Genomic DNA, 14,856 nt, shown 5'->3' on the forward strand with positions numbered 1-14,856 from the left:
TGCGTATATATATATATATATATATATATATATATATATTATATATATGTACAGTATATACACACATCTACAGCTTTTTTCTTAATTTCACTTTTATTCTGTTTTGATTCTCCTAGTAAAATATTAAAATTTTACACGGAGGAGCCCAAGGAACCAATAAAGAACAAATACATCAATATAATCCTGACTTTAAGTTAGAATTCTGAGGTTAAAACTCTTAAATTCTGTTTCTCTTTATAAACTCAGATTTAGGGCCAGTTCACATCATAAACAGTGCGTTCCAGAGTTGTTTGCTGCTAGAACGCACTTTATCGCATCTCGGCCGGCTCCCTGCATTCAGTGCCTGCGTTCCGGTCCAGTGTGATCTGAAAAAATAGTGCTTACAGCCCTTTTTAAGATTGCACAGGACCGGAACCTAGGCACTGATGTGCCGCGCGTACTGGTGCGGGTGATTGCACTGTGATGCAGGGAGCCGGTCGGGATGCAGTACATTGCGTTCCAGCAGCTGACTGCTCTGGAACGCACTGTTTATGGTGTGAACCGGCCCTTAGCGCTGACTTGCAGAGCTTGTTTATTTTCTGGTCCGGATCTTGTCCGGGCATGGTGTAAAGTGTCACAGAGAACTAGTATCCACAATATAATCCTTGCATCTGCAATCCCAACCTTATTGTATATAAATCTTGTGTATAAATACATTAAAACACACAATACTATACATGGACAAAAGTGCTTACAAATAAATATATCAAATATATAAAAGTGATTGTGTGGTCATCCCAGTTAATATGGAAATAAAGTACAACTGTATTCAGTCCATATAAAGTGATTTAATCATGCAAATAAATCCAACGATGATGTGTTAGGCCTCATTCACACGAGAAAAGGCTGGCACGTACAGCTCCGTGCTGTGTGCACGGCCGTATCGGGCAGCTCTCGGGAAGGATAGGTGCTGTGTGTGCTTGTACACAGCCCCTGTCCTTCTCTATGGTAGTACGCGGCCATACGCGACACCGGCACCCGCACAGATGTAGGGTGGCATATAGCCGCGTACTTCCATAGAGAAGGACAGGAGCTGCATACTAATCACACACAGCACCTGTCCTTCCAGGGAGCTGCCCGATACCACCATGCATCCATACAACCATGCATGAGAACAGCTCTGTGCTGGCTTTTTCTCGTGTGACTGAGGCCTTACTGGTGCATCCACTCATGTGTTAGATGTATAAATTGTGTCTTTACCCATGTGGAATGACAATATCTGCCTCTCATCTAATGATTAGACCTCTCAAAGATAAGCGCAATACCCCGTTTGCAGCCAGGAAGGGGTTCTCCTGCCTTTAATCAGTCAACAGATCAGTTCACAGAATCCACCAGTGTTTGATTTCAATTAATCCAGTAGATGTCACTCATCCACACCAAAATAAGAAAAGGACACAGATAATCGCATAGACCAGGGGGCGCCATAGTAATCCTGTGTGTGAAGTCATCAAATGCATGTTTTTATTATTCTCTAAAAGAGCACTGGCATGTGGAGATCTGGAGAAGCCAGCTGCGTATGCCTGTGCTTCCGTTCACACGATTTTCACACTGCGTTAGCACAATTTCGTAGTAAATAGCGTAAACACGCACATCAAGTTGAATACGCTTTAGCGGCATGTACATTTAAATCCTCAGGCTTTTGTTCCAAAGTTTAATTCAGTTCAATATATGTGTATCCATATATTGGACTATGCATTGGTCTATGCGATGATCTATCCTTTTCTTATTTCGGTGTGGATGAGTGACATCTACTGGATTAATTGAAATCAAACATTGGAGGAGTCTGTGAATTGACCTGTTGACTGATCAAAGGCAGCAGAACCCCTTCCTGGTTGCAAACGGGGTATTGTGCTTATGACCTTCTATTTGAGAGGTCTAATCATAAGGTGAGAGGCAGATATTGTCGCTCTACATGGGTGAAGACATGATTTATACATCTAAAACATGAGTGGATGCACCAGTAACACATCATCGTTGGATTTATTTGCATGATTGAAGCACTTTATATGGACTAAATACAGTTGCACTTTATTAACATATTTACAGGGATGACCACACAATCACTTTTATATATTTATTTGTAAGCACTTTTGTCCATTTATAATATTGTGTGTTTTAATTTATTTATATACATGAGAGTTATATACAATAAGGTTGGGATTTTATTAATTTTAATGTAGATGCAAGGATTAAGTTGTTGATACTAGTTCTACATGACACTTTATTTTCACAGCGCTACACAATCCTTTTCTTAAAATAAATGTATAAGAACTCTATGAACACACTGCTCCAATTCTATCCATGGCTGCAATTAATACATACTCTGGGTGCAGGCTTAAGTGTGCTTCTCACTTCTCAAATCAATCTCCAAAAGATCAGCCGCACAAGAACCACATAAGTGAAATCCAAAGTTTTATTGAAGTAAATCCAAACAAATTCCAAAAACAAATCCAAAAGTATGATATGCAACCTGTACACCACCATGAGTTTCCCCCACACCAATGCCTCTCATGCGTTTCACCACCTGGGCTTAATTATGTTGCATATCATACTTTGGATTTCTTTTTGGAATTTGTTTGGATTTACTTCAATAAAACGTTGAATTTCATCAACACTGGTTCTTGTGCAGCTGATCTTTTCTTAAAATAGTTATACTTAAACTGTGTGGGTATGGTGCATTAGGCTGCTTTCTCATGATTAGGGATGAGCCGAACACCCCCGTGTTCGGTTCTAACTCGAACTTTCGAACAGGGAAATAGTTCTAATTCAAACTTAGAACTCAATGCAAGTCTATGGGGGTAGAACTCAGAAAATTAAATGTCCCCATTTTGAAGCCTTATATGCAATTAATTGGCCATAAAAAGTGTATGGGGATCCGGGTACTGCCCTGGGGGACATGTATCAATGAAAAAAACACTTTTAAAAAATACAATTTTTAAAAACCATCCCTACTCATGATCCCCCCCCAAAAAACACTGAATGATTTTAGCTAACAAAAGACAGTCTGGCTTTTTCGGTTGTGTATCCCAAATGTGGAGTATTATGAATGTGTTTACACTAGGGATGTCCCGATACCACATTAAGACCAAGTACAAGTACTGTCAATCATGTGCTTGCTGATACCAATTACCGATACTTTTTCTTAAAGGGATATGTGACATTTTTTTCTAAAACAACACAGACTGATGATTTTAGGGCAGTTTCTCACTAGGGCTAAATACGGATGTCACTAGAACTGAACACATGTCCCCACAGCAAAACACATGTCCCTAAGGCAGAATAGTATTCTGCTTTGGGGACATGTATTCTGAAAATACATATCCACAAAGCAGGATACATGTCCCTAAGACAGAATAGCATTCATGTATCCTGTCAGTGTGCAGCAGAAACCCCAGCTTCTAGCCCCGGGGCAGTAGTTCCGCCCCGGGGCTGTCCATGGCAGTGCCTGCACCGGGAAGGAGGACGAGGAGATAAAGAACCGGACAGGCACTGCCATGGACAGCTATCTTCAGGTCCCCACACGTGCGGGAACTTGGACGGCCGCAGCTCTTTTGAAAATGTAAAGGGCCGGTATCGGCCTTAAGATTCGGGACATTTTCACGAGTACAAGTACTCGTGAAAATGCCTGGTATCGGCCCGATACCGATACTAGTATTGGTATAGGGACATCCCTAGTTTACACCGTACTAGCAGTTGATTTACTAAAGGAGTAGAGCATGTTTCTCCTTTCACTTAGCTGAGTAAATAAGTGAAAATAAAAATTTGCTTTGCAAAGAATACCCCATCATGTGAAACAAAAAGGCAAAGGAAAAAAAAAGGATTTATCCTTCCACGTGATTGGATCCACAATAGCTAATTCAGAATTCATACTTTGTATCCTAAAGCACCACAGAATTATATGCTTATTTATTCTTATTTTATCAATCCCCTGGGCTTTTTAGTAATGGTATTATGTTCACTTGATCTGTTGTGTTCTGTTACATGTATATTTTTTGCTTTTTCCTTGGTAAAAAAAACATGTTTTATTTGACATTTCATTAACCATTGTAATTTTACAGTGCATGGCTTTGTGTTATAAATAAACAGACCTTATCTATGTATCATGTATTATCTTCTCCACTTTTAATATATTGAATTATAATTTTGGCATTGTTTCTACTGTTCTGTCTCTCTAATGCTGCTGCCTTCTGCTGGCACTCTGTCCACAGCCCATTACACTTCTGTCATGTGCTTCAATATTGTCTGTCATTATTTCCCAGTTATACAGTTAAAGTCTTCCAGTTTACAGTTTAATTCTAAGTCTCTACTCTAGTCATATCCTGCTTAAAGTGGGTAGATACTTACTAAAGAATGTTATTAAGAATTCTGTCCATGAATAAAACATTTCTCTGGTGAACTGTGAGATATAAATGTGAGGGAAACACTTTATAGAAAAAAAGTTAGATTAGTTATGATTACTTGTTTGTTATGTTTGGAAATTAAATAAAATTTAGTTTGAATGCCAAAACCAATCGCACACTGAAATGTAAAGGTTTGGTGCCACCAGTGTGCAAACATAATGCACATATCTGGTTGGTATAGGTAACTGCACACCACTGCCCTCGGTACCAAATATTTAATGCTTTCATGTATCATTAAAATATTAGTTTCTAATTGATCTGTCCTTTTTTAGAAAAAGAAAGAAAGAAAGAAAGAAAGAAAGAAAGAAAGAAAGAAAGAAAGAAAGAAAGAAAGAAAAGAAAGAAAGAAAGAAAGAAAGAAAGAAAGAAAGAAAGAAAAGAAAGAAAGAAAGAAAGAAAGAAAGAAAGAAAGAAAAGAAAGAAAGAAAGAAAGAAAGAAAGAGAGAGAGAGAGAGAGAACGAACAAAAGAGAGAAAGGAACACAAACAATAATAGAACCTGAAAGAAAAAGCAAAAGAGAGAGAGAGAGAGAGAGAGAGAGAGAGAGATAGAGTGAACAGAGTGAAAGAGAGCAAAAGAGAGAGAAAAAAAGAGAGCAACAGAGAGAAAGAAAGAACAACATTAGTTCTCTCAAGTGTATTTTACCCAAATGGATGAACTTGATACTGGCAAGTGATTGAAACCAGTGATGCATGAGACACATATGGAGCAAAGAGAGAGGTTATGAAAGTCAGATATGGCATTATGAAAGTTGGAAAGGAGAAAGACAGAATGAAGGACGAAAAACTTAACAGAAGAAATTTAGGGATAGGGTAAGAAAAAAAAGAAAATGTGGATTAAATCCGTACCTTGGTTGCTTAACGTCAGATGTGCTGGAACTTCGGATTTTGGGGATGGGAATAAAATCAGAACAGAGTGGTAGTGGGGAGGGGGATAGAGGAAGAAAGAAAAAACGAATAAACGACAAGTTTAGAGAAACGTCACAAAAAATAAATTAAAAAGTATAAAAAAACTTTTTTCTTAAAATGCCACAATTTAAAAGTTCATGTTTTAGGAGATGGGTCTCTTTTTTTTTAATTTGTGACAGGCATCTCACCCCTTTCATGGGTAAGCTGGGAGAATTGGGAGTAAAGGAAAAATATAGAAAGGGCAGCGAGGAAGGGGAGGGGGAGATGCCAAAAATAAAAATTAGAAGGAAAGAAAAAAAAAAAACAAACAACAGAGAGATATGGTAGTTTAGTTTTGGTTTCATTGAAGAAAGAAAAAGCATTTGGAAAAGGGGAGATTGGGAAAAACAAAGTCGGAAAAGAAACAAATTACAGAAAGAGACAAAAATATAGAAAAACAAAGCAAGAAAAACAAATTAGAAAAAAATAAAACAATAAAAAATAGAGCCAAATGCTTTTTCTTTATATATATTCATATATATACAATAGGATGGAAACACACATAGAAAATATACAACGTAAGGCAAAGGAAGCCAGCTGTTGTATGCAAAAGTTTAACAGCTACAGTTATGATACATCCTATGTATTATTTTATAAAAATACATTCTGTTTAATTTCAAAACTATACAGTACATAAATCACAGTGTTACTTGATAAGAATCAGGTGCAGTTTTGTAATGGCTAAAGCATCAAAGGTTATACAAATTTGGTAGGGACATTTTACTTTCTCCCAACAAGAATTCAAATTCATATTTCCTTAATGGCAAACATTAAGTAAAACATGTTAGTATTATTGAAAATTGTGCTTTTAGGAAATATATTTGTATATACACAATGAGCCTAATTTAATATCACTGCAAACCATAACATTATCATTTTGACTATGCTGCAACATTAATACATATCATTATACACATTTCAAAATAATATTAATGTGCATTATTCAGCAGACAAATATACCAGAGTTAAAAAAAAATCTGCAGGATTATCTAATGAAATAAGCAGTACATTCTTTGATTATACCAAAATTTGCATGTAAGAAAAGATTACATACTGCAGGAGCAATGCCAACAATCTACAAAGAACAACAAGAATACACTTTCTTTAATTATTTTTGACAGAGAAATATCCAGGTTTCTCTTTCCACTGAATGGCGTTCTGGTAAATATTTGAGTTCCACACCCCATCAAGGTACTCCTACTGTATATAGCAATCATTACAAAAGTACAATTACGAAGTATTACGAAGAGCACTATGGTCTGTACCCTTTTTTATTTTGGCTTGATCTAATATACCATTGGGATCCTTGGAGTACGTACAAAGAAGGATATGAGAACTTTCATAAGTGGATTCTTATGAGGGTAAATCCCCACCTGGCTCATATAGCATAAGGGGGAACATTACGGTTAGACCTTGTGTGATGGTCTAACAATCAAGGTGAGCAGCACTTCACTGAGTGTTCATGTGGTGGAATCAGACGGTGGAGGAGCAAAGACTAAATCACATGTGAATGCATTTTCAAATGATCATGGTTTCACTCATATGAACTCCTATGGACTTTTTATGTTATTTCACATTGTAATTGGGAATCTCATTGTTTATTATTTAATGATTTGTCACTGTTATTATTGCTTGGCTTAAATACGCCATCAGTGTCACTCCAATCTGATTCATTACAACTTTAAAAAATATTTTAGTTACGACACCTGAATTTCTTATTCAGGTGTAAACAAATAAAGTTAAAGCCCTCAACTTCATACAAATTGGCCAGCAGCACAACAATTTCATATTTTTTAGCAGTACAACACTGCATTGTCTTAAAATCACAACACTTTAAAACCATAAGAGCACATTCTCCAAGCCCAATTCCATCCCCATATCTCGGATTATTCCCCATCTATTCTAAATATAGACTTCAGGTATGTTTTTGGTAGAAATTGAAAAGTGTCAGGACAGTACATGAAAGCACATGAATAAACAGCAAATTGAAAGAGCTCTACAGTATAGCTCTTTTTTTACCATGTCTACTGCCAACAGCACTGTTGTGGTCTGCAACCTCTGCCTGCAGTGTATCAGCTGTAGAAAAGTAGCAGCCATTTGGGTACCACATACATGAGGAAACACCTGACTATGCACCAAAGGGCTCAATGGGAGACAAGTTGGCCACAAAATGCATGCATTCCACCTCCACAAGGCTGCATAGTGCTAACAATGTGCCCTTTTTCTACACCACCTCCTCAAGGACACATAGCAGCCATTTTTGTTGGGCCTGCTAATGCAAATTTTTCCTTCTGAGTCTCAAGGCCGCATAGCAGCCAGGTATTTTGGGCCTTCCAATGTACTCTTTTATCCTTACGGGCGCATGAAAGCTATTTATTTTGGGCCTGTTAATGCACCCTTTTTCAGAGCAGTCACTTGCCTTTTTAGTAATGCTCCTGCACCCTTTCTCTCCTCCTCCCCTGCTAATCTTGCCATATTCCCATCAACTGCCTATGAGGAGTCAGCTGATTTTGATGTGGCTGTCTAACGACTTCTGCTCCATCACTGTAAAAGTGGGGGGAAAAATAAATCACCACCATGCCCAGCTGCCCATGCAAACTTTGCATAACATCTCATTTAGGCCGTATTTGTGGCCTGAGCTACACTGCAGCGTCGCCATTAGTTTGCTAATCCTTGTCCTAGTTTCCCTGCCCTCCACCAGCATGTTGAATGCCATGAGGCAGAGGAGGAATACAAGGAGGAAGAGGGTTGGGGTAATGAAGAGTAGGAGGAGGGTTGAGGTGCTGGCAGTAAGGAGGAGGGTTGGGGCAGCTTCAAGGCAGATTGGGTAACCCCTCTTTGATACATTGGGAAAATCATGTGGGAATCTACTTCCACTATCAAAAAGGAAGCACAAAGTGACCCATTCAGACGATGCAAGGTAAAGAAGTTATTTGCTGCATTTCCTGATGGTTGGTGGATGCAACACACTGTAGGCATAGCTGATGGGGAAAAAAACAAATGGGAAAGGATGGCTGCTCTCCTACAATGTGGAATTGGTATGACACATGTTGCTGAACCAGGCAAAGCTGCTATTTGTGCGCAGCATGTCACCACACACTTTTGCAACAGTAGTGTGCTTCAAAGCACCCCCATTTGGTCCTCCCTTTGCCATAGCTGCCATTATGTTATTATTAAATCTGGTGTTTGGCTCCACAGCACTGGAGGCATAGTTTCAGGGGAGAAAATCATAGGGCATAGGCAGGCTGGCTGGTTATACACATGTTCCTTGAAAGTGTGCTGGGGACCTTTTTGTGCAGTTTCCGAGATAGACACCAGGCAGGTTTTAATCAAAAAATCAAAATTAGTGTGTACTATTTCACAAAAAAGACAGAAATATTGTAAAGACTTGATTCCCAGTATTTAAACAGTTTTACTAATTTCAGAGGGCAAGACCGGACAGGTTTTATTGTCAAATAAAAGTTAGATCACCCTTTAGTAGCTACATGTGCAGAACCTTTGGCTCTCCCTTTAGGCCTGCCTGACATTATAAATACAGGGGATTGCCTAACTTTATTAGCAGCTAAAACAATTGGGGGAATTGATAATGAGGTGCTTTGGTGCAATAAATTGTATCACACAAGTACACAAGCAAGACATTTCTACCCTTTCCCCTAGTATTTTTTTTTTTCTGTGTACCCCATATAATAAATGTGCAGCTCATTCATGGCATCTCTGAGATGCCACAAATGGGCCTGATGCTAGGGAGTATCTAATTCTTGTGAGCATGTGCAGGAGCTACATCATTAGAGGTCACCCAATGACCAAAGAGGATACCTGGGAACCCAGAAGCGAGCGAAAATGCATTGCAAAGCACTGGAGCAGGGCACACTTTTAAGGTAAGGTACTTGCACATTATGGTACACTTACCTTAAAAGTGTGCTCTTCATTTCAGGGATATCACAGTTTCCCACCATATAACTTATAGCTTTAGCAGTCTACACTAACATATACACTTTTTGTTGTTGGGGAAGACAGGAGTATAATTTGGTAGCAGATTCTAAAACGCATATTTTTTTTCCAAAGGTTATAGAGTTGAGCAGAAATAGGGAAATAATAAAAAAAAGTACTCTAACACAAAACATAATATAGAAAGCCTTCCGACAAAAAGGATAGAATTCAGGTGTAATTGTTATGTCAAGTAGTGAAAAGGAAAAAGCTCAAAGTCAAAATCCATTTTTTAATGTTACATATCAATGCACATGAAAAATAATCTATTTTCGTCAATTGTTTATGCTGTAAACACTATTGTCATCCAGAGCATCTGCTGCCTGTATTGAGACCTGGGAGATATTTGTTATGAATCAAACTATCGTTTTTTTATTGATTTTTTAAAACTTTTTTCATCATAAGGGGACTGCCTTAGGTCAGGGGAGTGATCTATTGGTTGCAGCTATCAATACTGATATTGGCTGCTGGATGGCTTCCTATTTCACCTTAATATATAGCTGGTTCCTCTCTTTCTCAAACATCACAGCTACTATGGTGGCCTCAATGGTGGGGTTACTTGAGCAGATGTGGAATCTGATCTATAGTTTTTCTCCGGATTTATGTATTAGTGCAAACAAAAATTGTAATGGGTTTTAAAAGGTACCAAAACACACAATTGTTGTCCATACAATTTTAAAATAAAATCTTTGTATTTTATTTGTTTCAAAGTATTAAAAGTTCCACAGAAACATCTGCTCAAATTTCGCTTGATCATAGGTGTTGTACACTTCTAACACAAACCAACTATAACCTCCCGGGCCCCCCAAGGGGAAGAAAACCAATAAACCAATAGATCACAAACATGTATAAATTCAATAGTATCAACACTCATGAAATTGTGGTTCCTCAGATAGGGGTAGCCCGATCTTTGATGCGTTTCTCCATATGCTTCCTCAGGAAGAATAGGAGGCTTTCTATTTCATTTTACAATAAAAAAGCACAAAATGCCCTACTGGCGAGAGCAGCAAACAGGTCTATGTGTTTCGCAATGTTGAGTCACTAGCTTCCTCAGGAGGTTCTTCAACATATTAAATGCAAAGCAGAGCAGTTGAGATAGAGACAAAAATGTCAACATCCAAATACTCATTCAACATGTATTAGAAATAGAGGGACAAAACCAGATACCTTGTCCCAATGAGTTTGGCTATACTAAGTCGCTGGCAGTAATTATCTCTCTTCCAGGTGTACATGGGAAAGGAAAGAGGACAGGCCAGACCAACTTCAATTGAAAGTGTAAAATTATCAAAATGAAAAAAAAAATTATATATATATATATAGAGAATTCATAATATATGGGAGGAGCCAGACCCAAAACTTTAATTATGGATAAATCTGAGGAGCATTCCTTACAAACAAATAGTTTGGTTCTGTCTACTGTTTTTCCTTCCTCTTCTCCTTTGTTAAGCCAAAATAAAAAAACAGAAGTCAAAGAGATCAGGGAACCTGGACCATTCTTTATGAGGGGGGGCCAGATTCTGAAAAATTGAACATCATTAAAATTCCCTTATATACTGTAACATCTCTAGGGAAGAAATAAAAGTTCTTGAATTATATTTAGGATTCTGCCCACTTCGTATGCTAGATACCTTTGAGTTAGTGAAAGATCTCAAACTCTTTGCTAGAAATCTAACATTTAGATTTCTATAGGACAAAGAGCAGGAACAAGTCTCCAAAGAGAAACAAATGTTTGAGGATATGAAATCCTTTACTGCACTTGATTTCAGGGTTTGAAAGGTTCTTCTACAGTTCTATGAGGAAAGCAAGCATGGGGATAGTGAGGAAGACGAGGAGGAAGATAATTGACAAAATCTCCCGATATCCCCACAGGGGGCATGATTAAACCTTTAGAGAATTACACAGGAAAATTCTAACTTTTGAATAAGATCTAAAAAATTCTCATCTCTTCAGACAAATCCCAATGTTTGGGCTTTCTCACACAGGTCACAAAAAAATAGAACACCTAAAATTACCAAAGCCTAGAGCAGATAGTCTTACTAGACAGCAAAGACAAGCCTTAAGTAAGCTACAAAATAACTCTAAAATTGTAATAAAGCCAGCGGACATAGGCGGAAATGTTGTGATTATGGACGACCCTCAATAAGTCGACATGTGTAAATGCATTATTAAAAACAATGAATGGTACAAAATTCATTTTTGCAGAGAAAGTTGAAGAATTTAAAAATTAGAGTACCGTATATGCCGGCGTATAAGATAGGTTTTTAGACCCAAAAACACTGCCCGAAAATCGCGGGTCGTCTTATACGCCGCGTATACTGTATGTAGCTTCGGCTACATACAGTATATCGCGCTGAGCCAATCACGGCAGGCTTTGTATTCATTAATACAAAGCATGTATTAATGAATGCAAAGCCTGAGGTGATTGGCTCAGCGCTGAGCCAATCACGGCAGGCTTTGTATTAATGAATACATAGCCTGCTGTGATTGGCTCAGCGCGGTATACTGTATGTAGCTGACGGAACCCGGAAGATGGAGGACGCTGCGGGGATCGTGGACAAGGTAAGAGACTGTAATCCCGAGTGTGGCTCGGGGGTTACCACTTATGGTACTGAAAATAAACCCCGAGCCACACTCGGGAATACCGCCATGGAGGTTAGTTGGTGCATTTAAACATTATTTTGGGCTATACTCGTCTTATACAATGAGTATAGGCCAAAACCTATATTTTAACACAAAAAGTAGGGGGTCGTCTTATACGCCGAGTCGTCTTATACGCCGGCAAATAAGGTATGTTAAGATTCTTAGAGAGGCCTTCTTAGAAGATATTATTAATAAATAGTTACATAATGTTTTAAATATAGCATTTCCTAAAATTCCTACTTTCTAATCTCTCCCAAAAAGGTACACAAAAATGTTCATAAACCCCTGGGACGACCATTAATTTCTGGTGTGGGATCACTAACTGAAAAATTGAGCCAATTGGTAGATATACATTTAAGATCTCATGTCAGCAGTTTGCTTTCATATATCAAAGACACTACTGAATTGTTGAAAGTTATTGATGATATGCATGTTCCAACGGAGGCGCTTCTAGTCACAATTAACACAGAGGCCCTATATTTGAGTATACCACATGAATGGGGGATTCGAGTAAGCAAGGACTTTCTATCGGAAAGGGATAAGTTCCAGTGGGCATTCAATAATTTTATACTTAAACTCCTGAGATATTCTAACTAGAAATGTCTTTGTTTTTCAGGATACCCATTACCTCCAGGTACAGGGGATGGTGATAGGGACATGTTGTGCCCCATCGTATGCCAACCTGTACCCGGGGGCTTGGGAGAGGCAATTGTTTGCAGATGTGGGCATCTCTATGTACCTGTCCTGCATTTTAGTGTGGCGCAGGTACATCAACAATGTATTCCTACTATGGGATGGTACTATGGAGGATTTAGCCATATTTATGGGGTTGATCAATTCTAACACAATTTATCTTAAATTTACGATGTTCTTAGATGTAGCCCGAGTGCCTTTCCTGCATGTTCATATTTCCAAGCAATCAGATTGGACTCTAATGACCAGTCTTTTTCCCCAAACCTACTGTGGGTACGATCTTTAGAGCGGATAGTGGGCATCTCACACCTCTCATTCGAAGCATACTGTACAGCCAGTACCTCAGGATTAAAGAGAAATTGTACAAATGACACTGAGTTTGAAAGAGAGGACAAAAATTTACAATCAGGTTTACTTCTGATGGGATATAGTAAGAAAATGTTTAAAAATGCATACAAAAAAGTGAAAGGGAAAAGTAGAATGGATCTACTCTACCCACATATGGAAGCACCTTTGCATGATATACAACATAATACGGTGACATTTATTACCAGATTTTTTCAAAATCATCAACAGGTCGATATTGGATAAATATTGGTATTTGTTGGTGGGTGATCCCACATTACAGAAATATGTTCGTACGGCTCCGGAGACACTTTATAGAATTTTACCATCTTATAAGATTTGAGTGGTACACAGTCATTTCATGACTGGAGATACTATGGAAAATAAGACAAGTTTAGGTACCTTCAAATGTGGTATGTGTTCATACTGCTCATGGATCAGACAAGAAAGTATTACGTCCCTCCCTAATGGAACGCTCCATAAACCATGACACTCTGTAGACCACTCTACTACTCGTTTGTTGCCCTGGAAAAGGTAAAATAAGATCCATGGGGAGGAGATTGTGACAGAATAATTTTACAGTGAGAAGCACTCTGGCTTCTCACTGTAACATTACATCATTTTTATCCACTATGCCAAAAATAAAGGGAATGTATCCATGTGGAAGATGCCAAGTCTGCCCATATGTTGAGAAAACAAAATGCTTTCAAAATTCAGTGGGTACAAAATCATATGAAATTACTCAATATATTAATTGTGGCAGTAGCAGAATTGTGTACACTTTGGAATGTCCATGTAAAAAAAACTGTATGTGGGTAAAACAAAACGCCAATTACGAATCCGCACAGGCGGACACTTTAGGGACATAAAAAATAAAGACATAGACAGTCCCATAGCGGTACACTTTGCGGACTGCGACAATTCATCTCTGGAAGGTCTCAGGGTGAAAGGTATTTATGCCTTAAACCTATCCTCACAAAGGGGAGACTTTGACAAAGTGCTCCTACAGAAAGAGAAAATGTGGATATATAGGCTTAATACCATGTTACCCTCAGGTCTTAATAACACACTACATCTAAATGTATTCCTCTGAGATGTATTCCTTAATGTTGTAGGTGTTTTATTATTATTTTATTTACAAATAATGTCCTGGTCTTCTGTGTGCTTTTGTTACAAAAGGAAAGACAGTCAGGTTTAAATGTGTAGCCCTCATCAAACTCTGACACGAAGCATATACAATGGATGTAATTAAAAATGCAGCAGGTGTGAAAGGGTGATTTAAGATAACCACTCACCAGTCATCCACAAGGTTCTGACGAAGCCCCGGTGGGCGGGGCGAAACGTGTCGACCAAGCATGCTTGATCTGCAAGTCGTGTGACCACACACGTCATTTCCCCTATAGACTTTATCAAAAACGGTGATAATAAGGATGACCAAAAATGGATTGCTCCTCTTATGAGTACCATTTGACCATTTTGGGACAACCGTGATCAAAATATCTCCACAAGCAACAAGCTACAGGACTCTGAAACATGGCGAATGAATGCGGTCTGAGACATCTAACTGTGAATAGAGGCAACTACAGGAACACTACGAAATATTACCCTAGGTGTCTCCCCCTCACTTTCTATGCCACGACTATAGCGGTGTCACTCATTTGATATCTCTGGAATTGCAGAGCTTTTACCATCCTTCTCGACCTGAGTAATTCACACACACCAATGTGAACATTATTCACGGGCTGAGTCCAACAGCTATTTGGAATCATTGGATTAACCTATTCACAGGTTGTCTCGCTCCCAAG

General features: G+C 38.5%; 1 protein-coding gene across 1 annotated transcript in view; it reads right to left on the bottom strand.

Moving 5' to 3' along the window:
* LOC108800446 (neurexin-2-like) overlaps positions 1-14,443 on the bottom strand; it is a 149,053-nt gene extending 134,610 nt beyond the window's left edge. The window contains exons 1-3 of the mRNA XM_018572430.1: positions 14,347-14,443; positions 12,975-13,079; positions 5,288-5,389 (exon numbers count right to left, since the gene is read on the bottom strand). Coding sequence (XP_018427932.1) covers positions 5,288-5,389; positions 12,975-13,079; positions 14,347-14,443 — 304 coding nt within the window. The remainder of the gene's footprint in view (positions 1-5,287; positions 5,390-12,974; positions 13,080-14,346) is intronic.
* Between the last annotated feature and the right edge of the window lie 413 nt (positions 14,444-14,856).

Source organism: Nanorana parkeri, unplaced genomic scaffold (assembly GCF_000935625.1).
Source record: "Nanorana parkeri isolate BGI_ZX_2015 unplaced genomic scaffold, ASM93562v1 scaffold2029, whole genome shotgun sequence".
Lineage (NCBI taxonomy): Eukaryota > Metazoa > Chordata > Amphibia > Anura > Dicroglossidae > Nanorana > Nanorana parkeri.